Raw genomic sequence first — 24,862 nt, forward strand, 5'->3', positions numbered from 1 at the left:
GTGGACATCTTTGTGTAAATGGGTTGCAGGAAATCTCGGTCCTTGATGTCACTGTCCAGTACAATCTGAAGGATCCTAATGGATGTTGCCTAGCTCTGTTTTCTGGGCCATTCCGATTAGCTCACCCTTCAGTGCCCTCCACTCTATGATTAACTGGTTCAGCTGTGAATGGAAAATGTCAAGCTTGATCTGTTTTTCCTTCCTGAGGCTGAGATACCACCATGAAATTGTACAGCACAGTCAAATAAAACTTCGTGGAAGGTCATATCCACCGAGCATGTGGAAATGTCCACAACGCACATAACTCACACCCTGAATTTTAACAGGTTGTAAACTACTGGGTTTACCTAGGATTTTCTCAACTTTTTTTTTTTTAAAGTCCTTTTCACAAAGTCATAAAAATATAAAAATTAAACCTAGGAGACAATCTCTGCATTTTTTTTTCCTGATTCTCTTTTTCTTCCAAGAAGACAAGGTCCTAAAAAGTAATCTACTTTATACATAGGCTGCAAGGTTTCTGTCCTGGAAAGAGCCGTTGGGATTGTGGGGCTTGTTTAGATGTCCCCCAAACACTCCTGAGACTACTCCAAAGTACAGTCACATTCAATACACTTGCAACTTGGCCTCTAACCAGGGAGCTGTTGAGACTCCATGCAGGTGTTATTGTGGACACCAAGGCCACTCAGCAACCTCCATAGGAGAAGAGGCTTTTTCCCTCATAGAGGAATGTTTTGCCAGTTAAAAACACACAAATAAATGGAATGTAATGAACACCATGGTTGTGCCGATTTCCAAGGAACTAATATTGGTTGTTCCACATAGAATTAACTCAGCATCATGAGATGTGTGCACCTTACACACTCTTCTGCAGGATTCCTAGTGCTCTTTACAAACAAAAGGTAAAGTGTTTTCCTAGCAGCACAGATGAAAAGCAAACAGTATAATGATTCTTCTTCTGATCGATGGCATGACCTTAGTATAAGAACATTTTCTTTTTAAAGATGGATGGAATTGCAGATACTACATAGGTCAGCGTTACCTATGAACAAATAATAAAATTCTATTTATACAGCTCTTCAAAGTCATCTTCACATAAATTATTTCTATGGGTTTGATCTCTCTCCTCCTCTGCCTCTCTCTGTCTGTCTCTGTCTTTTGATCTCTGTCTTTATCTCTGTCTGTGTCTCTCTGTCTCTGTCTTGGCTCTCTATCACACATGCACACACAAACATTGCTGAGCAAATACCTTAGACAGGCAAACACATTTAACAATGATACTTCAACCCACATAAAACTGAAAGCTTTTCTGTGGTCTCAAGTACCTGTCATACTTGTAAATTAAACACCCCCAAAGCTTCTTAAAACTGGTAATTTGCTGGCAAACAGAATTCAAAAAATTGATTTTCTGTCAAGTCATATTAGCATCCCAGAGCTAAATATTAGCAGGCATCTCAATCCATCGCCCATGTTAGACAAAACAACAGTTCACACATTCTCATGCTCTCATTTTGTTACCAATGAAAACATATCCAGGAAATGAGCTTCCATAGACAATGGCAATTTACACTTACAGCACTTAATGCAGAAAATTATATGTCTTCATATCTCATGTAGTAATTCAGTGCCAAAGAGCACAATACGAGAAAGTTTTTCCTTGTGAATGACTGTAAACATTTGCAGTACCGTAGATATTTGAAATATGGTTTTCAAAATTTTATTATTTTTTTCTCTCTAGATCCAGTCAGATCATTTTGACAAAGCCATATAATTTTTCTACTTATTTTTATTTGTAGAACAACATTACTATAAAAATTAACACAGTTTCATTTAAAAATTTTGTTATTAATTAATTCAAATATTTAATTATTATCTCTTGGGAGTTCCAAACTTTTTAAAATTAGCATTAAAATAATGAGATACTATAAACTTCTATATAATGCCAGCATAAATTTATATCGGCATGAAGAGAGTAGACCCTATTTTGCATGGTTGTAGAGGATAACTGGTCCCAATCTTTCTGGAAGGGAATTTGCCTAATATGTATCTAGTAATTTAATTATAGCTGAGAATCTACTCTAAAAAAGTAATGTAAACTTCAGAGAAAAATATAACAACTAAATACTATAATATTAGTTATAATAATAAACGTTAGGATCAGCTTAAAGGTTCAATATCATCAGAACAGTAAAATAAATGATGACATAGCCATGGAATCGGCTATTCTACAGGCACAAAAAAATATACTTTCGAAGACTCTGTAATGACTTGGGGGAAAGGGTGTGTTTTTAGTGTTAAATTCAGTGTTAAAGAAAGCAACGTATCAACCTATGTCTGCAGAGATTCAATTTTTTATAAGTTGGAATGCCAAAATATGAAGAGGTATTATTCCAAGATGATGGAATTATAGGGTCTTTTTTTTTCTCCCTTATGCTTTAAAATACTCTAAATTCTCTCAATGAGTATATAAAATCTTATAAAGAGAAAACCAAATAAATGTTATAGATTAAATTTTATACTGACTCGATTTCGTTAGGCTGATGCTGAAACAGGGAGAGGCCTGTCCTTGAGCTTGGCCCCTGGCCTCTGGTAGAGTTCCGCCCTTACCTGGTGGCCCTGACTCACTTCACGGTCTATGGTATTAGTGGGTTGGACCACGTGGCTTCTGAGATCCCTTTAAGCTATGTTATGTTAATATTCTATAATTAAGTAGGTATCAATATCACTTACTATTCCTTAGCAGTTTTTCAATAGCCTGGAATCCCTTTCTGAGTTTTGGGAAGATGGCAACTGAAGTGCTTTTGCCGCCACCCGGAGAATCTTCTGAATTCTCTGACCACATTAATATCCTCCTTGTCACCCTGCCATAGGACAATACTTCATTCACATGACATTCCCTTGGCCAGTAGCTTGTAGAGCAGCTCTGAGCCCCCGTGGGTTACGCCATGCCAGGCAAGGGATTTAGAAGTAATGGTGTGAGAACAGCCACTTATTTTTGATTGCACAGAGTTGGCCCTGTGATGTGTTGCTAATCAGTTCCACATTCAAATATCTCAATATTTTAGCATCTCGGGGATATTGGAAGTTGGATGAAGCATAATTTCTCAACATACAGATGGAGAGTGGAGAATTTCCAGTAATGAAAATAAAAAGAGGGATCATGGAAGGAAAGATGGAATTCACAGCCCTCTCTCTCTCTCCCCCCTTCCCTGCCCTCCCTCTCAACCCCTCCTCATCTGTGGCCACTAGCCTGCGACCAGCTGGCTCTTGGTGTGGCTGCTCTCTTTGGCCCTTCCCACAGTTCCTCTGTCAGCGCTGTGCAGTCAATTTGCAATGCTCTCGAAGTTCCACACATACAGACCCGCTGGAAACACCCATCGGTGGACAACAAAGACTTGTTTTACATCAACCTGTACCCAGATTATGCAGCCATCAGCAGGGCGGTCCTGGATCTGGTCCTCTACTACAACTGGAAAACAGTGACAGTGGTGTATGAAGACAGCACAGGTAGGGGACTCACACAGGAACCTCGCCTGGCCATGTCTGGTCTGAACAAAGGGAGTCGGAGTGTTCTAGAGGCATTAACTCATCAGGTGGAGTATGTGAAAATGCTCTTTTTTATGAGGTGAATGGAGTATTCTAATTTGAGAATGCCATACGTCTCCATGTCTATCTAATTCCTGTGGATCCTTTCTGATGATCCTTCCATCATCATATTTAAGGGGATGTTTTAAAAGAAATATCACCTTATTGATATTAAAGATGTGATTTCATTTCTCCCAACTCTCTTAAGACCGTGACCATGACTCCCTTCCTTAAATAATGCAGAGAAAGTTGGAAAATTACTACGAAGTATGCTTTCAACTTGTAAGTAACTGTGTACATGTTACATGTTAGAAACGTTTCTAAAGGAGGTTAACGAGGAATCCAGTTAGAGGCTAACTCAGTACAGTTGCCCATTTCATGGGAAAGGGACTGAGAACCCCCAGTAACAAACCCTTAATAAAGCTTGCATTGTTCCACCTGTTTATTTTAGGATCAGAACAGAAATGTGATGCTTGGAGCCCCCATCTCACTAGACACGTCCTCTGATCTGCCTTCATTTCAAGTTTCTTTGGCCAGCACCTTTCCCCTCTGTCTTCTTGTCACATTTCAAAAGGACTGAGGATCCCTTTTATTCAGTTAAATTCTGCTGGTGACTCTCCTTTGTCAAGTCTTTCTAGTTTAAAGATGTTCACCATCTCGTCCCTTTCATCTCCATTAACCCCAGCACTGTCTTCCCTGCACTCCCTGTACCTCACATCAGCTAGGATGAAGAGTCCATCATTCCTTACCCCCAACTTCATCTGAATCTTTTTTTCTTTTTTTATTGAAGTATAGTTGACACACAGTGTTACATTGGTTTCAGGTGTGCAACATAGTGATTCGACAGGTTTATACATTATGCTGTGCTCACCACAAGTAGGTGAGCCACAAGTAGGTACCACAAGTAGGTACCATCTGTCACGATACAACACTACTACAGTGCCATTGACTATAGTCCTTATGCCGTGTTTTTATTCCTGTGACTTACTCCTGTGACAAGTCTGTACCTCCCAGTACCCTTCACCCATTGTGCCCATCTCCCTACTCACTCACCTCCCCTCTGTCAGCCAGCAGATTGTTCTCTGTATTTATGGATCTGTCTGCTTTTTTGGTTTGCTCGTTTGTTCATTTGTTTTGTTTTTTAGATTCCACATATGAGTGAAATCATATGGTATTTTTATGTTCTGTCTAACTTATTTCACTTAGCATAATACCCTCTAGGTCCATCTGTGTTGTCACAAATCCTGTTCTTTTTATGGTTGTGTAATATTCCATTATATATACACATACACATCATCTTTATCCCATTCATCTATTAATAAATACTTGGGGTGTTTCCATATCTTAGCTATTTTAAATAAGGCTGTGATAAACAGAAGAGTACATATATTGTTTGAATTATCATTTTCATCTGCTTTGTGTAAATACTCAGGAGTGGAATTGTTAGCTCATACATTTCTATTTTTAATTTTCTGAGGAAACTTCATACTGTTTTCCATGGTGGCTGCACCATTTATATTCCCACCAACAGTGTATGAGGGTTCCTTCTTTTCCTCATTCTCACCAGCATTTATTATTTGTTTATGTTTTTGATACTAGCAATTCTAACTGGTTTAAGGTAATGTCTCATTGAGGTTTGGACTTGAATTCCCCTGATGATGAGTGATGTTAAGCATCTTTTCATGTATCTGTTGGCCATCTGGTTGTCTTCATTGTAAAACTGTCTATTTAGGTCCTGTGCCCTCTTTTTTTAATTATTATTATTGGATTACTTTTTTTTTTTTTTTTGGTGTTGAGTTGTATAAGTTCTTTATATATTTTGGTATTGACCCCTTATAAGAGATTGCCTTTACAAATGTCCTCACCCATTCAGTAGGTTGCCTTTTTGTTTGGGTAGTGGTTTCCTTTGCTGTGCAAAAAGTTTTTATTTTGGGATAGGCCCCATAGTTTATTTTTGCTTTTGTTTCTCTCCTCTGAGGAGACGTAATATGTCTGACTCTCCTTTTCTGAAGCTGGCCCCTTACTACGGGTGATCCTCCCTCTACCCCAAAGACGGTGAAGTCCCTCATTCCACATGCTCTCATTCAAATATCACTTCTTCCTTAAAGCCCACTGGGGCCACCAGAAGGTTCAATAGCACTTCATAAATATAAGCATTATGTTACATGTTTCAATTACCTGTTTGCACATGTAGGAGAATAGGAATTCCTAAACATTGGAAGTTTATCTTATTTATTTTTATAATCTGCCACCTAACACAATTATGGCCTATAGGACTATTTAAGTATTACATGTACAAGGCATAATGCTGTTTATTTTCTGCATATTTTTTCCTCCAAGGTTTAAAATTAGCTCCTTTCTTGATCTACACATTTGGTAATAAGGTTAAGAAAATTATTAGTGAAAATTAATAACGCAAAGCACTTACCAAGTTTTTAATAGTATTTCATTTTTCACTGTCCTTTTCACCAAGCACTGGCACTTACTACTTATCAGAGGATGATAGTAAGCCTCCTCTATTTTGCACTAAACTCTGGTTGCATTTTAAGTTGCCAGATAAAAGTGACTCTTACGGTTGGAAATATGCATTAGATATTTTCTTATACCTCATCTCATTTTAGAAAGTGAAGGTAGGTTATTGGATATATAACTTACAAATATTATATTCGAAACAGTCCTACAGGGAAGTATAAGCCACAGGCAGTCATATTCTTAAAGCTTCATCTGCTTGCTGGGAAGAAAGAAACGTACTATCAAAAAAATTCCAAAAGCAGATTTTAAAAACCTTGAGATAGAACATTATCATGTGTAGGGGTGGGAAAGTTTCCACTTCTTCCCTTCGAGGATCTTTGACTGGTCAAGCAATGAAATTGACATGAGACATATTAACAGGAGAGAAGCAAAGTTTAATAAGATGTATACCACCTATAAGCATGGGAGAGACCCAAGAAAACAAAGTTAACTTACTGAAATGGCCTAAGCTATCACCTTAAAAACCACCTTTTGCCAAAGATGAAAGATGTTGGGGGTGGGGAATCAGGTATGGGAGATTATCAAAAAAAGCACAGTGAACAAGGGCAAGATTATAATGCATGTTTAAGTCCCTGCCTTCTCTGTTGAGAAGAATTTCTAGAGATTGAGTCACCCCTCTCTTTCTGGTACAGTAAGGGAGTATCTCCCTTACAAAAAGGTTTCTTTTATGCATGTAACCGTCTCTTACAAAAGGGCAACATCTACTCAGATTTCAGAGCTTCATCTGCACCTGCTGTTTCTTAAAAATAAACGTCTTAAAAAAAATCCCCATGCCAATGGGACACATTTTGCCTGGCAAATTCTGCTCCCCTTCAATTATAAATGTAAGTATAGTCTGATCTTTCATGTTGCTTACCTTTGTAAATAGATTATCGCATGAGCTAATAAAGTCATACTATTTCTCATTATGTAATACACTCAATAGTACAAATTTTTCTCACGATTTCTACCATCTCCAGCAAAGCAGAGCCATCTAGAAGGAACACAAATTGATGAATGACATTAAAACTTTTGGATTTAAGAGCTCAACTAAAGGCATGAGCATAATATTATAGATTTCAAATTATATTTAGACAAAACCTAATTTGTAAACGGAAAACACAGAAATTGATGTTCTAACCAACCTTCTGATTTCAGGTAAGCACCCAGAAGTGATGGGCATTTTGCACAGGAGGAAACTCAATCCTTTCTATCATTTTTTTACAAGAAACTGAAATCTGGTTTTCATCCTTATTAAGTTCACCTGAGCCCAGTTGTTCAATAAATACTTGCCAAAGTTGAAAATCCCAAATGAATTTGTATGTTGCCCATTAAGTTAGAAATGACTCATGTTAAAATGATTTTACCCACAAAGAAATTAAAAATGTAAATGAATAATCAATTGAGCTATTAAATTGGAACCCAGAGAGTAAACAGGTCAACTGAGATCAATAAAAGCAGGCATCTTTTGCCTTTGAGTGGGTTTAATACTGCTTGACTCAGGGTTTTGGTTGCAGTAATTATCAAGACATAAAAAGGAGAAAACTTACTAAACCTGAAGGAAAAGAAAGGACTTAGGTGTGCCCAGCACCCACCCTCACACCAGAATTAAGTACCCATTAAAGAACACTTTATTGGGATTTGTTTAGGAGTTTGTTAAATAGCCTGAAGCCAGCACAGATGTCTGGGGGACCAAATGGCCCATGACTCCCATTGAAGTCAAGGGGAGCACTGTGCTGGTCTCTAAGGACAAAATTCAATTCAGTAAATACTAGAAGGCAGAATTCTGTCCTCTGGAAGTGAAAATGTAGAAAGACCCTAGAGAACTGTTGAGGGAGTGAAGTTGTGTTTTGCTTCATCTCTCTCTCTCTCTCTGTTGCCTGGATATTCCTCCCATCAGTCACCTAGTTCTCTCTGATTCCCACATTCAGAGGTGACCCTAGGCAGTGAGAAATTGCTGCTCATTGGTCATCCCCTCTGCTTCATTATACCCCTGGTGGAAGCCTGGTTTCTGTCCCTCACACGCATCAAAAAGAGCTGAGAAGCTGAGCACCAAATGCAGTGTGGAGGATATTCAGCAGTTTCTGCTTTTTCAAGGCCAATCTCAGTGAAATGTAGCCACGACTATTTTGCAGAAAAGGGGCCGGCAAACTTTTTGTCTCTGATGGCCAGATAGCATCTAGCTTAAGCTTTGTGCGTCATAGGGTCGTGACTATTTCACTCTGCAAGGTAGCAAGAAAACAGCCATAGATGACACATGTAAATGAATGAGTATGGTGTCTTCCAACAAACGTTTGTTTATAACAAAGAAGGAGGCCGGTGTGGTGGGACCAGCGTGAGAGGGGAGGGATAGTGGGAAACTAGGTCAGAGAAGAGCACCTTATGGATCATGGAGGATTTTATAGACCGCAGGAAGAGCTTCTGCGCTTCATGAAATGGGAAAACCATTGGAGAGTTTTCAGCAGAGGAGTAACATCAGATTTACATCATAAAAAAATCATTCTGGCTCTTGTACTGATAATACAATAGAGGGAGGCAAGGGTAAAAATAGCCTCTAGAGAACTGAAGGCAATTGAGGAAGATAAGTTAATAGAAGAGTAAGAAATTGCCAGTTTCTAGAAATATTTTGAATGTTGAGCTAGCATAATGACCTGAAGGAGTGAAGAAAAATAGAGGAGTCAAGGGTGACTCTAACCTTTTTAGCCAGAGCCAAGGGAAGGAGTTAACATCACCTAAGATGGGGAAGGTTATAGATGGAACTACTTTGGAGGAAAAAGGATGCTATCAGGAGTTTTTCCAGTCATGAGCATGTGAAGTTTGAATTTGTAATGTCTGCTACATTCAAGTGAAGGTGATGAACAGGCAGCTAATATATACATCTGGAATTCAGAAATGTAGTGTGAGCTGGGGGTACAAATTTGAGAGTCCGCATATCGATAGGGCTAGATAAGGCCCTCAAGGAAATGAGTTCCAGCCAGATGCCTCTAGCCCTCACAACACATCGCCATCAAAAGTTGGGTTTTTTTTTTTTTTTCATCCATGGTTGCCTTATATCATTTTTCTTAACACATCAGAGCCATGAGATTTCTAAAACGCGGCCTAAAATTAAGAGCTATTAACTATCATTGGAAACAACGTCTCAAAGCTTTATAAGGAGGATTAATTTGAAATAAGGTGGACACACATAAAAATGTCAGTGATTGAAAGAAGTAATAAATTCAAGGAAAAAACACAAAGCAAATGAGAACCGCAAATATCACAATAACTAAATTCTTGAGTTCTGATTATGTGGCACACACTCTTTTAAATATTTTGTATGATTAACTCGTTTAATATGCTCAACCACTCCAAGTGAGACAACAGCTCGAATGGCTGTATTTAAACAGTGACTTGTTATTTACTGCATTTATTACATTTCCTTTCATCTTCCCATAGAAAACAGAAAGAATATACTGTCCAGAACCAAGAACCTTGACAGAGGCCTGAAATTTGGACTTGAAGAAAGTTAACATTTTGCCATAAGTGACGAAGCCAAAATGAAAGATATTCAGTATGCGATCAGTGCCAAATAAAAGAATAAGTAAATCTTTTCCCTTCAGCAATCACAACTTACCCCCACTGTGTTATTATGACCATTTGTGCCAGCCAGAACACTTCTGCTACATGCCTTCCCACAATTCCACCTGAAATAGCTGGGGGATAGAAATCCTTGGCACTCAGTACCAACAAGATAAAAAATTATAGCTCTTTTTTTTTTTTTCCCCTCTGTCCTCACTCTTTTCTACCCTTCCTATCCACCCACTCCGGTCCTCTGCCCAGAACCCTATTCAAATTTTCAGAATTCTGTTTGGAAGCCAATCTTTAGATATTGCATGAAGGTATATTATTTTTAGCTACCATTGATATCAGCAAGAACTCAAGACTAAAATACTCTGGTTGAGCTAACTGCAACACAGTTCATCTCAAATATTTTGACTAGATTCTTCTTTGAGGTCCTTTGATCAAGGGACACAATTTTTCTTTTGGGAAGTCTCTAGCTTTTTTTTTTTTTGGGGGGGGGATACACATTTGAAAAATCGTATGTATGAAGATCTGCACTTAAAAGTGCTATATTTCCCCCAGGTAATTCACTCACTTACCCATTTCCATTTCTCAATTCTGATTTTTCCTTTCCTCTGGAGGGTACATAGATCCCCTTAAGAATCCTATTAGATTTGGGTATATTAATACACCAACAAGTTTTTGAAATGCCATTTTCTATGTTTCTAAGTACAAATGAAGAGGAAATTAACATTTAAAATGTACGATCTTATCTTTGGGTCCCAATGGTTTATTACACTCATTTTTATGGCATCAACCCCACTGATGTGGTTTAATCAACAGGGAATTAAATTAAGACTCAAGAGGGGCGCCTGGGTGGCGCAGTCGGTTAAGCGTCCGACTTCAGCCAGGTCACGATCTCGCGGTCCGTGAGTTCGAGCCCCGCGTCGGGCTCTGGGCTGATGGCTCAGAGCCTGGAGCCTGTTTCCGATTCTGTGTCTCCCTCTCTCTCTGCCCCTCCCCCGTTCATGCTCTGTCTCTCTCTGTCCCAAAAATAAATAAAAAACGTTGAAAAAAAAAATTAAAAAAAAAAAAAAAGACTCAAGAAAACATAGGTACTTTTCTTTTGAACTAATACTTATTGAATATAACTAAAGCTGTCCAGAAATGGACTGGGCTTCAGTGTGAGGTGGGGAATTTTTCAAATAGAGAGGTGCAGCAACAGCTGTGTAGAGGGGATTCGTGCATCAAGTAGGGGTTTGGCCTTTAAGGTCCCTTCCAATTCCTGGCATCTGTGACTTATTTTCAGGACCAGTCTAAACAATTAACCTCACTGTGTCTCACTTTCTTTACTGCAGCACTGATACCTTTTCACCTCAAAGGTGTATTGTGAGGTTTATTGAGATATTTATAAGGCATATAGCATCCTTCATAAAAGGAGTAATGTAAATGGCAGTTTATTATTACTTAAGGAGAAGGCATGGGAAATTTTAAACACTCACTGTAAATAGCAGGTTCTTTTTTTTTCTCCTCCGTATCTCCACCTGTTTCCGGAGTCACTCCCTGTGTATGCAAATCAGCATTTTTCTGTGTCATATCTGAGTGCACAGAGTGGATAGCTAGCCAAAATGAGTGTTTAGAATTGGCCGTTTGGGAACCCTCTTGCACTGTTGGTGGGAATGCAAACTGGTGTAGCCACTCTGGAAAACGGCGTGGAGGTTCCTCAAAAAATTAAAAATAGACCTACCCTATGACCCAGCAGTAGCACTGCTAGGAATTTATCCAAGGGATACAGGAGTACTGATGCATAGGGGCAATTGTACCCCAATGTTGATAGCAGCCCTCTCAACAATAGCCAAATTATGGAAAGAGCCTAAATGTCCATCAACTGATGAATGGATAAAGAAATTGTGGTTTATATACACAATGGAATACTACGTGCAATGAGAAAGAATGAAATATGGCCCTTTGTAGCAACGTGGATGGAACTGGAGAGGGTGATGCTAAGTGAAATAAGCCATACAGAGAAAGACAGATACCATATGGTTTCACTCTTATGTGGATCCTAAGAAACTTAACAGAAACCCATGGGGGAAGGGAAGGAAAAAAAAAAAAGAGGTTAGAGTGGGAGAGAGCCAAAACATAAGAGACTGTTAAAAACTGAGAACAAACTAAGGGTTGATGGGGGGTGGGAGGGAGGAGAGGGTGGGTGATGGGTATTGAGGAGGGCACCTTTTGGGATGAGCACTGGGTGTTGTATGGAAACCAATTTGACAATAAATTTAAAAAAAAAAAAAGAATTGGCCGTTTGGACATTTTTGAAAGTTATCTCCATATGCATAGCCCAGGTCGAACTCATGCGAAATAAATAGATTCCTTGCTCTAAAGTGCTTTTGAAACCAAAGGTGCAGTTTCCAACTGCCTCCCTGGGGGGTGAGAGTAGAGGAAGAGGCTCTTGTGGTGCTATTTTATATCTCCACATGTGACCCATGTATTTAAAGAGATGTGAACCTAGAAAAAAGGATGCAAGAAAGGTACAATGAACTCCTGTATTCCCTTCATCTAGGTTAGCCGTTGTTATCATTTGGCTGCATTTGTTTTAATGCTCTGTGATTCTCTAAATACAAAAACAATTCCAACAATCATAATAGTAAGTAGTAGTGTTATTGAACCATTTGAAAGTAAGTGGCTGACATCACGGCCTTTTTACCCCTAAGTCATTAGTATGTATTTCCTAAGAACTATGGCCTTCCTTGTTATAGCCACACTACAAGCATTAAATACAAGAAACTTAACACGAATACAATACTAGTGTATACAAATAGGATAATACAATATAGAGTAATCATTTTTTAAAAACAAATGCTCTGCAGAGATGACTGAGGCTAGGAGAGTAGGTGTTTGCTGGCCAGAAGGGCTCACTGCAGGTTGTTCTAAACCCCTGAGGCCTTCCCAGTGACCAAAGGGCATGGCTCTGCCCAAGGCACAGACAGAACCCCCTGGGGGTGCTGTTGCCCAATGGTGTTGCAGGCCCTACAGCTTTTTTCACCTGGATGGAAGGGACTCAGAACCAACTTACCCAACTCCCCACTGTCATGGAAGTCACCTGTGCCCAGGTACACCTCATACCCTCTCCTCACAGGAAATGGCTGAGTCCAGACCAGTTTTATTGCAGAATGCCCCTCAGTTGGGTTTGATCATCTCCTGAACTGCATTTTACTTTTCAAGTCCCTCCATCGTGGTGGGCTAGAAAGACTGCCACCGACACCAGATTTGCATGCACTGTAACCGTCCTCTGCATTTGGAGTCCAACCCTGGGAGCGCTGGGTCACTTGTCAAGGCTTGCTTCCAAACTCGGAGGACCATTAGCAAAGTTAGGAGTTGTGCCTAAATCAATTTCCTTTCCCTAAAGTAATTATTTGTTTAGCAAATAAGTTTTGCTACTCTTTACAACGCATGGTGGGTGATTGATGGATTGCTGCACAGTGCAAATAAAAAGGAACACTTTCTCTAAATTTTTTTACCTGGTAACTAAGGGGAAAAACAAGAAAAAAGAAAAGACTTTTAAATTGTAAATTCTACAATGTTTGCTAATGAAGGCAGAATGGCTTTCTTTTTTTTTTTTTTTTTTTTTTTTTTTTTAGCAAACAATTGCTTTGGGAAGAGAAATGTAAACCCCCCTGGTTAACCCTCATTCTTCTTCCCACAACTTGGTCTGTAATCTTTCAATCTGTTGAGCCTCTCCCTTCCCGAGGCCAAATCACCTGCCAGCAGACAAACTGAGAAAATTAGGGGCTTAGTAGTCAGTTTTTCCAAAAGATAAATTTAGACCAATTAGAAACTGGGCTTTTGTACTGAGTCGTTCTCCTTTCTCCTCTACTGGTATTAAAATCACTTTCTTTTAGAAGAGATTTGTGAGACTGCATGGTCACCTTTTTTGAGGAGGGGGGAGCAAAATGTCTATTCATGGCCTCATTTACCAACTAAATGTTTGATTGCTTTATGCTGGTCCAGTTTTTTCTCTCTATTTATGTGTGTAGTTATTTATTTAATAGTTAGTTAGTTGATCTGAAATCTAAAGTCAGGAGAGACACTGATTTGGTTAAGAAAAGAAAAGAAAAGAAAAGAAAAGAAAAGAAAAGAAAAGAAAAGGAGCCTGAGATTGGGAGTCAGAAGTTACACATGGCTTTCAGTCCGGGATCTGTCACTTAAGCCTTAACAAGATCTTAGGATCCTGAGCAGGTATCTTCAACAGCCTCCATTAGCCTCACCTTATGATTTATAAAAATTGAGTAGTAAGTGAGACTCCATCTAAGAGCTGATGGGATGAAATCTTTCCATGGGCTTTTACTTTTTGTTCTTTCGCGTTTGCTTTCTATACCACTTTATTCCAACCTGAGGACCTCGATATAAAACTAAACACCAAAGAACTGTTTTCCTTACTATTTCTGACTTACTGTAAATTTACAAGTTCTGCTAGCAGCTCAACACTTAAATTGATTAAATCATCTCTGACACACGGTAGATTTCATGTAATGAAAATACCTGAAACACTTAGTGCAAAATTCTGAGGTGCTCAAAATAAAATGAACATTGGAAAACAAGACTCCAAGATTGTTACTAATGTATTGAAATACTTACATTGCAAATTACCAGTACATTGCTCATTTTGGTTCTAGCCACGTAAGAACAACTGAATCCCTTCCTTAAAGCAAGATGGGTTCATGTCCCACCTCTTTCACGGGGTTTGGCATATAAGGAAGATCCAGGAAATGTTTTTCGATAAAAACCAATAAATGAAGTGAGAAAACATATTCAACTTTAAAATACCATTAACATGGGTAAATCATCATGATAGGAAGATGCACTTCTAGATCAACATTCCATTCAGCAAAAGAACAAAAAGGCAGTTTGTTGCAGCACATGAAATGTTCTTTCTAAATGGTTTTCCCATTTTATTTAAAGGCTACATTGGTCTCCCTTGTGGCCATGCTCAGGAATAAGAAAAAAAAAAAAAAACTATGCATTTGCAAAGCAGGAGAACAATAGAAAAAACTCAAATGAGACTCAAGTACCCAGGAGTAAAGACGAAAGGAGAATGAGGGTCCCTGTTTCTATTTTTTCCCCATTTCACCAAATAATCCCAAGCTATATCTGTTCCCTGAGCACCAGCAATTTGTGTTTGTGAGGCTGGACCATGAAGGAGAAAGATTGAGTGCAGGACTCACAGGTAACAACTTGAACTGATGGGTCCTCCTCACTATCTTTGTTACCCTGAGACAGTTAATTGCTCTAAGCTTCAGTTTCCTTAACAGAAATAACAAAGATAATAATGCTCACTTCACAGGATTGAGGATTAACAAATATGCAAGCCCATGTGCTCAGTTTTCTTCCATTTGGCGTAAGCACGAGTGGCTCAGGACTCGTGATTCTGGAAGTGAAGAGAGTTAAGTGGATCATTATTGACATTTGAGACCCTTCAACCACACTGATTGGTTTGGAAAAAAGCAAGAGCCCAGAAAGGCTACCATGCTAAAAATTTCCATTATTATGTAAAAAAAAAAAAATTAACAATGAGCAGTGACTCTTGTTATGGTTCTACAGACCCTAACCACCATCATCCCCCAATTGCATACACCCATTTGACTCCAAAGAGCCACTTAGTTACAATGTTACTGTACCTCAGAACCCAACCTATCCAAGGTATTAATTAGAGGGACATTTTAACATCTGAGCCACAAAACTGTGGTTTGGGTGGAGTGGGCAGATAACTAAATAAGTAAAATAAGAAAATGAAAGCAATATATCAAGTCCAGAGGTAGCTGGCATCCGTGACAGTGCATAGCAAAATTTCCATCTGAATACTGATAACACTTAATATTTCCTATTGATTACGTGAAGTTGACAAATCCTAAAGGCACAGAAGTGTGCAATAAAAAAAAAAAAAAGTCAATTTTCCAATGTGATGAGAGTCCTTGAGTGAGAGCCAACGTTATGCAGTGTAGCAATCACACGGTAATGTTAAGGGAAATAAGACGGAGGTTTTATATAGCTGTTTGCTTCGCCCCAGTAAAGTATGTCTGTTAGAAAATGGTGCAGCTCAGTAGATTCGTACTTATGGAGAATCAAACCTTCTCCATCAAGTTAGTTGGCTGTATATACTTTCCTGAAATTATCAATGGTGGATTTTAAAGGAATTTTTTTCTGGTTTTATTATCATAATCTCTAAAAACTCTATGGTATTTCTTTTTTTAATCAAGAGAGGGTTTTCCAATTCAATCTTCAATCATATTAGAAAGAGGATGTGATGAGCCATTTATAAATAGTTTATATGGTAGGGACTGGAAAATTATATTGAAAGCCCAGCTAATTAGCTGGTAAACAGTGTGCTATACATAAATACTTGATGAAAGGCTTACAGAGATTTACCGCCCCAAGAAATTCTAGTATTCTATTGTTGTTTATTTGTTTGTTTTTTTAAGCAAGCAAGCATTATCCATGTCATTGCACACCTTTGGAAACGTCAAGCAACATTGGTTTACAAAAGCTTTATAGTTACAGACTTGATTTGTTAAAGGTTTGTGGTGTTGGCCAAACACTGGAGAAGACAACTGCATTCTAAGTAAATTCAAAATTTGCTTGGGAAATTGTGTTTCCAAACTACACATGCATACCCACAAAAGGAAAATGCAGTATAATCTACCACAGAAAAGGGAATGACAAATGAGAAGTCAACCGTGTAACCTTTTGGAAGGTGGCCTCTTGATACATTTTGGGAATGATATGAGTTTGACTGTAAATGGCAATAAACAAGTCCTCTTTAGACAGAACAGTCTGTTGCATGATGGGATTGTCATTTTCTAGGCCTCATTCGTCTACAAGAGCTCATCAAAGCTCCCTCCAGATATAACATTAAAATCAAAATCCGCCAGCTACCCTCTGGGAATAAAGATGCCAAGCCTTTACTCAAGGAGATGAAGAAGGGCAAGGAGTTCTATGTGATATTTGATTGTTCACATGGGACAGCTGCTGAAATCCTTAAGCAGGTAAGAGGGTGCAGGGAGGAGGTGGGGGGGGGGGGATATGTTCGTTTCTTTTTCTCAAAAATGCCATCTGGTTTCACTGAGTGCAGCGTGATAAAGCTGCTGCAGTCCAGTTTAGGCTGAGGACTGCAGCTTTCAGAACCCTTTTAAGGAGTCACAGGGCTCGGGGAGTTTAATGAAGCCACTTGCTGTATGTAGTTGTAGATGGTGGGAGGGGTGTCTTAGGTATTGGGAGGTATGTCGATAACGTCAACAGAGGTTGACAGGAGAAAGATGTCATTTCAAGGTGATTAAGCATCTCATCTTTCAAATCTCTTGAAAGACTGAGCAGATTTCATTTACACAGCGCCTGACTTGTCCTAAAGACATCTTCCTCATGGCAAGACCTCTTTTGTCAAACACGCAGGATTCCAAGCATGGTGAAAAGGGGGCACAGGGACAATGAAAGAAGAGATGCTTCTCTCTTATAACTTGTCATAGACAATGAGCTGCCATGCATTAATCTTTATGAATAATGTGAGTAGAAACACTTGATAAATTGCAAAATCGTATGTAAGTGAAAGGTATTAGTAATGTTAGGAATAATGATAACAGCAGAGTAATCATTTCTAGCACTTCAGGATATAGCCCTGATCTTATGCCCATGAAAGAAAATTCAGAATTGGAAAAAAAGATAGAGCATAGACCAGCGTCCTTCACCCAGAGTGATTTTGGACACTCGAGGAATTTTGGTAATGTCTGGAGACATGTTTGGTTGTCATATTGGGGACAGTGGCACTCTCCTGGCAACTAGTAATTAGAAGCCAAGGAAGCTGCTAAATACCCTATCATGCACAGGACATCCCCCACAACAAAGATTTATGTACCCTAAAATGCCAGTAGTGCTGAGGTTGAGAAACTCTGGCATAGACAAAGACAATGGAAAAGGCTAGCCAGATGTTTAAAATAGAAGCATTAATAAAAGATCAAGGGATGAATTTGGAGGAACATGGGAAAAAAAATAGCCAGGTTATATTTACGTGGCCTTAATGGGTGTCTCTTTGTATTGAATATAAGTGGTTATTGTAGCATAAGGCAATGTTCTTGTCTGAAATGACACAAGCTGTTATTGTACTCTCTAGTTTAAAAGGTTTAGGATGTGCTATGTGGTTCACTGGCAATGGGCACTGATCTTTTAAGCACACCAGTCCCTCCGTACAAATGCAGAACTGCGGATTTCCGAATCACTTGGGAGAGCTCTTAGAGCAGCCTATCCACCTGACTCTCCAGGGCTGGATCTCATACCTGAAGCCATGGAGTTCAGAGTTGAGGTTTTAATTTCACCTGAAAGTAGACAATCAGGAAAGTTGACTGCATGTTTCTATTATCTCCTGGATGGTTACACTAAAAATCTATATCAAGTCAGAGAAATATTTAAAGTTGCAGTTGAAAACAATCTTAGACACCATCAAGGCCAATTCTTTCACTTTAGAGGAGGCGAAATGACTTTTCCACAGTTACAGAGCCAGGATCTGGAACTCAGCCTCCTCTATCCCATCCTGAACCTTCTCCTCTATGAAATTTTGCTTCTCTAGTTAGGGGAAGAGTAAGTGTTACCTACTTCTAGACTACAGTTGTGTTAACAAACCTTTAGATACTATAATCGTCTCTCAGTAAAGAAAGCAAGCATATTGTAGTGATGTCACAAGCTAACTTCAAAGGTAAATAAATACAATCAGCAGCGTTTTATCTTGAGGCTTCATTTGAGAATTTCAATTCAGTTCATTAAAGTGTGTAATGGGGTGTGAACCAGAACTGAGAAAAACACCCAGATTCTATGTGTAGCCCTCAAAATACAAAAAAAAAAATCCCCTCCGGGAGTCTGTTATAACAGAGACTGGGGACTTCTGTTACATTTAAGACAATGATTTGCTGATGAGACTTCTCTTGGTGAGATAACCATTTGGCTCACATACCTGGCTACATCTCTCCCAAAGCACAGGCTTGGAACAAGCAAGCCTGGGAAAGAGTTTCTCCTCTATTTCAATAAATATGGATTTGATGTCCCACTGATGCAAGTGGCTCTTTCCTGATAGCATAGAGATTACTTCATTCAAAGACCAATTTTTTGGAACAACAAACCAAAAAAACCTTCTAAGTGAAGCCCTCCCAAGAAATGTCAGCCGGGCTAAGAGGGAGTGGGATTAGTTCAGTTTTGCTCTAGCCATTGACGTAAACCCTTTCCTCCATCCTGTGCCCTATTATGTTTTATCTTGTATTCACTCTCCTCATCATGTGAGTGGTAGGATTGCTGTGAGGCTTTGGGGGAAGTATGTTCATCCACTTTTTGTTGCAGACTAATGAGTTACAAATGTTTGGAAGTGGGGAGAGCCTTTGTAGAAGTTCTAGCATAAAATCCCTACCTTACTGTGTGTGAAAATACATTCACTCTTTGTGAAATCACAGCAGAGGCTCCAGGTTGGTTTAATCCGGACCTCTGAGAAGCTATATGGTTGGAAAGTGATAGTGAGGACCGTAGGACTTGCTATTCTGGTTAAAATGAGGCCCAAGGGCTCTGTGTGACCCAGTTTGACTTGCTCCATTAGCTTTGGACAACAACCTGTGGAAACAAAGACAGAGACCTTCCCTGTAACTGTCTGCCCAGTGTGCCTCTAGGGAAGCTGGAGAGTGAAGGAGTTCAAGGCCCTAATTCCAGCCACTAGTCAACCAATCTCTTCCAATCTCTTTTCCTGAGGTGCCATGATGATTCCTGGCATCCGATATTCTGTCTAATGCAGACAACCCCGGGGGTAAATTTGGTATTCTCAGGTAAGAGTTGAGGAAACTGAAGCTCAGATAGGTTAAGTGCCCCAACAAGGTCACTCTCTGAGTAACCAGGCTGCCACATGGTCTCCAGACCACCTGTTTTTGGAGCCTGTGTGCCCACTTTACCACGAAGGGCCCCCATTCAGAATGGGTAAGCCATTCCATTTTGAAGTAGGCTTCCAGAATGTCTGAAAGAAACACAACCACTTGCTGCTGGTCTCTTTTAGATAAACTTAATATTAATAGCTCCCAATTTTTGGTGACTAAAATCATTGCTGATAAAATTTTCTCTGCCAGGTCAACTTGGCTTTCTTCTCAAGCACATTTCCCATTATTTCCTTGCATTTCCCTGCACCTTCATCATATTTTACTACTTTGTAATGATTCTTCAGAAAAAAAGAAATCAAATGCACTTTAAAGAAGATATCTGACATTTATCTAAAAGTAAAAATTGGGGGGAAAAGTCTATAGTTATTCTTGGGCATGCTAATCACTCCGGTAAGGTAATTATTTCTATTCATATTGAACAAGTGCTATATGATGAGAATCTGAAAAGTTATTTCTTAAAAATTAGTTAGAAATTCAAATGTCAAGACTTGATTAGGTTCCAGAGGAACAGGGCTTTCGTATGAATGAAATGTCTTTGTGAATTTCTGTAGTCTGAGAGTGCCCCCAGCAACCAGCAGGATATACATAGGACTCATCCCATCACTCAGCATCCTCTTCTCTCCCTGTCTATCCACCACCTCCCAGTGGGCGTTCTGTTGCTTGGCAAGGATGCTACTGTCTCCTAGCCTGTCTCCAGCGTGGACACCCCAAATCCTCAGCACTTCCCCCAATTCCTACTCTCTTCCCACTGACTCTCCACTGCCTGCCCTACCTGCACCCTTACTGATTCCTACTGAGGCTGATTCTACCAAGAGAGTGGCTGATGGGAGACGAATTTAAAGATGAGGAATGAAGTGAGAACACTCTGCACTGGAACTCCTAACACACGTCCAGCACCATGCTGGTTGATAAGCAACTGTCTCCTTTACTCTACCCAATAACTCTTGGTATAATTGGTATCATCCTTCTTTTGCACACAAAAATTGAAGCTCAGAGATAGTAATAATTTCATCCACCATGTACTGAGCATGCTCATAATGCAAACATCTGGGCATCGACTCGTTTGTGGTCCATATTCCCTACAATACTATAACCTCCAGGAGGATAGAAACCTCCTTTGTCTTGTTCTCCTAAATCCCCAGCATGTACTACATTACTTGACACACAGTGGGTGCTCAACACTGCTCTGCTGAATGAATAAAGGAAATGGATAAATGAACGATCCAAGAACTGTACTAGAAGCTCTTGATAAAAGCAGTCTCCTAAATCGCCTCCCTCCAGCTCACTCAGTGTGCTGTACTCTCAACTCTGCCAAGCACATTTGAGCAAGTCCCTCCTCTATGCCTCAGTTTCCTCAAAGGAAGGTTTTATTCAATGCTTGAAGCCCTATATTATTAAGAACTGTAATACATTTCAGCCTATGATTCCACTTCCTGAAATACATTTACCTCTTTGGAGAGCTGCACAGACACTTTCAAATCCTGTAATAGGATTGAGAAAGCAAGTCACAATTTCAAGCACAGTGGCCGGAATCCTAACGGTTCCCTGATGGAAGGGAGGGGACACCGTGATGCTCCGTCCATCAGGGAAGCTGCATCAGGGCTGGGCCAAGTCCCTGAGCTGGACAGCGGCCAGTAGGTGATCATGAACATGCTGTTTCCCTCTCAGGAAACCTGCTTTCTTGTTTCCATGAACGAAGTGCTTCAGAAGAGAGACTTCTCATCCCCCTCACAACACTTAGAGCAATGAGCATTAAGCTATAATTGAGCCATTAGTCTCCATAAAACATTTTAGAACCAAAATATTTCGTGGAATTATATCACATTTTCTCCTGTCAACATTTGTGCTCTCTTGTTTTTATTTTTTTTCCTTTCTGTCAATTAACATAAAAACAAGGCCAGGGAGAAAATGTAGTTTTAATACCCTGCTTCCTTCTACTAGGAAGTGGAGCGGTAATGCTGATTAGTTAAATAATTTTGCGCATTGATTCTTTCCTCGTAGATGTTGTATCTATTGCCTATGAGCAGGACAAACAGAGATGGTTAGAAAGAGTTCATTTCATATTTCCACAGGACAGAAGCACAATCAGTTTTTATCTCTCAACACAGAAAACTGCCAGCCAAGCAGTACATCTGCGATGTGCCAAGAGGTCACAAACCCGTGTTTGGAACCTGCACCCGCTAAGTCAGATACACAACCCCATCGTGTTTAATCATAATCATAAAGACCTTGGGAGCTGCTCTTATAGGACTTCCTGTGTGCCAGGCACTGTGCTAAGCGAATGAAATGCATCAATCGTTTTCCTGAGAAAATTCTGTATACAAGAAACTGACAGAGCTCGGAGAGATTCTGTAACTTGCCCAAGGTCACAGAGCCAGCAGTGGCTAGACTGGGATTTGAAACTTACCTCAGGATTTAAAAGAGGGGTAAAAAAAGCATCTCATTCTGATACTGTTATGTACACCCAGATGCCAACTGATTCTCCTCGCAATAGAACATGGAACACGTGTTGTTAAGCTTTATACTCCTTTAATTCAGTTGTTTATCAAACATCCACTCATTTGTCCAGTTTACATAAGTCCTCAAGAAATGCTGATTATATTGAAGCCAAGGAGAGAATGTGGTAGGAGCACAGTAGAGAAATTCACTCTTTAGTTGAACACCTATTTGTTGAGTACTTATTGAAGGTGAGAACGACACAACAGTAAAAACAACACCAAGGAAAACATACATCTCTGCCCCCTTAATCAAAAGAGACCTTGAAATGAAAGTCACAGAGTGTAGCCATCCAATGCCCATGGACTGGTGAAAGACTGGAAAACTCATTTCTATCTATGACTAGAGTCTTAGACTGACGGTCAGTAGATCCAGTTGCAAATTCTGCTCTTGCCCTAATAGAATAAAATAATTGCCACTCACTGGGCACTCACTTTGTGCAAGACTATGCTATGCATTTGACTGGAATGGTATCTTTTTATCCTCTCAAAATATCTCATGTTACAGATGAGAAAAATGAGGTCCCATGTCATACACCCAATGGTAAGCCCGGAATTTCAAACCAGGGTTTAACATGCCTATGACCTGAGTTTCTTAGACCATTTAGATATGCTATTTTCGAAAGTCTGTTGGTTCTTCTTAAATGCAGTCACTTCATCTGTCAAATAGGATTGTTGGATTCTAATCTTGCCAAGGTTCTCTGCAGCTCTGAGCCTCCATGCATACAAGTGATCAAGAATCTTCTTCCCAGTGTTAGACATAAAGAATTTGTGCATTGCCTTGTACATAGTAGGCTTTCAAAGAAATGGGGAAATACTTAAGCTGTTTATTTTTAAGTTCCTAAAGTCATTTGGTAGTCTTTGAGACCGTTAATTGATGGGAAGTTCATTACTTTGGCTAAATCCCGATGATGTAATAATGACAATTCTCAATTTATACTAACTGATGATAATTTGTAGTATATTATATAATTATTTTGGCAGCACATTCTCATCTTAATTATTTCTCTCAGGTTGATATTAAAATCTATTTACATTTCCTGAGCATAGAGTTAGTTTTGTTTGTTAGGAGCAGCTCATAGATATGAGTGTGTTATTCAATACACGTAAGAATTAATTGATCTCTATGGGTAACTAACAATGTAGTGAGGGGACTTGTCATTTGTCCAGATTCTTAGTGTACAGGATGCCCATTTGCATATTCACAAAAATTTCCAAAGAGTAGATTTGGAAAAGGATATAGATTTATGTCGATCTGAATTGGGAGGTAATCAAAATCACACGTATGCCTCAGAAATGCTCTAATGCTTAATTCCAGCTACATCAGAATTTGGCTGTATAGGTGACAAGAGAAATTATCCTTGCAATAGAAGTGGGGATAATTTAGAAGGAATCATGGAAATAACTTGAAGATGTGCACATCAAAGCATGTGTTAAGCCTTTAGCAGGGTTGGTGAACCTCAGCTTTATTCAAAATTTTGGGTATGCTCATTCTCCCCAGTGTGCCTTTTTCAGGGGAAAGGATCCATAGCTTCTTTTGGATTTCCTAAGGAAGCCTAAAGACTGAAGTAGGTTAAAAAAAATCACGTTGCTATGTTTACTTACCACCTCAGCTTCTGTAACCCTTCATAAATGCAAGATTTTACCAAAAGAATCCTTCCACCCTACTTCCCGATGACAGTTAGCCAAATCCTTTCTGTCATAAGGGTGACTCTGTAGGAAGTAAATCACACCATTATTTGGCTAGCATGTATTAGATGCTTTGTACGTGTTAAAGACTTTGCCAAGATAGAGGGGGAGTAAAATACGATGAAAAACTCCAGTGTATTGAATGAGGTCATTTAGCAGAGGATCTCATGGCTCGTTCTTTGCTATATCTGTAAAATTTAGGAATGTCTTGTACATATCTCACATTGTTTTGAGAGACGTTAAATTTGACAATGCCCGTAAGGCATCAAGCCCACCACTGATGCATGAAATATCCTACACGTGAGAGATTACCATCATCAACACCATGAGTGGTATCGTGCCTAGGCAAAACTGTAAGAGTCATACAGTGCTTCCCACTGCTAACTCTGTCACTGCATCACCTCCCACATATACTATGGCACAACGGTGGTCCCCAAACCTTCTCTCAGCCTGACTTCCCCAGTATCCCTATCGTATCTTGCCCCATGTCATGAAATCTCCATACCTAACTCAGCACACTGCATCTTCCTCCTCTCCTTTGCCCAGCCAACCACATTCTCCTCCTGCTCCTGTCTTGGTGACTAGAAATACCATCCAATTACTCAACACAGAAACTAGGAATTCACTTGACTCTACCTCACCCTTCCCACTTATGAACTACCAAATTTTGTAGCTACTGCTTTCTGAATATGTTTCAGATTCAACCTCCTTTCTCCATCTCTATCATCATCTTCCTGCTATATTAGAACATTCTATCTCTCTGTCGCAAGCCCCCATTTTTTTCTCCATCCAGCATCCATGTGGCCTCAAAAACTGTACATTCCAAATAAAATATGTGACATTTCTCTTCTAGTATGAAACTCCTGAGTGCCCTATCCCCACTTCCACATTGCCTGAAATACAAAAGACACATTGTTTAGTGTGTCATGCAAAGTTCTCCACACCTTGTACCCACTGCCATTGTAACATCTAGTATGTAAATATATCTATAGTAATGTCTATTACACAATTTAAAAAAAAAGTTTAGGGGCACCTGGGTGGCGCAGTCGGTTAAGCGTCCGACTTCAGCCAGGTCACGATCTCGCGGTC

At 39.5% G+C, this 24,862-nt stretch overlaps 1 protein-coding gene across 6 annotated transcripts in view; it reads left to right on the forward strand.

The window, feature by feature from the left end:
- The window catches only part of GRIK1 (glutamate ionotropic receptor kainate type subunit 1), a 379,538-nt gene that overhangs the window by 237,804 nt on the left and 116,872 nt on the right, over positions 1-24,862 (forward strand). For all 6 annotated transcript variants that reach the window (XM_040484086.1, XM_040484081.1, XM_040484082.1 and 3 more), the window contains exons 3-4: positions 3,247-3,504; positions 16,498-16,679. In XM_040484086.1, the coding sequence (XP_040340020.1) occupies positions 3,247-3,504; positions 16,498-16,679 (440 nt within the window). The remainder of the gene's footprint in view (positions 1-3,246; positions 3,505-16,497; positions 16,680-24,862) is intronic.

Source organism: Herpailurus yagouaroundi, unplaced genomic scaffold, assembly GCF_014898765.1.
Source record: "Herpailurus yagouaroundi ecotype Mexico unplaced genomic scaffold, PumYag 162, whole genome shotgun sequence".
NCBI classification, from domain to species: Eukaryota; Metazoa; Chordata; class Mammalia; order Carnivora; family Felidae; genus Herpailurus; species Herpailurus yagouaroundi.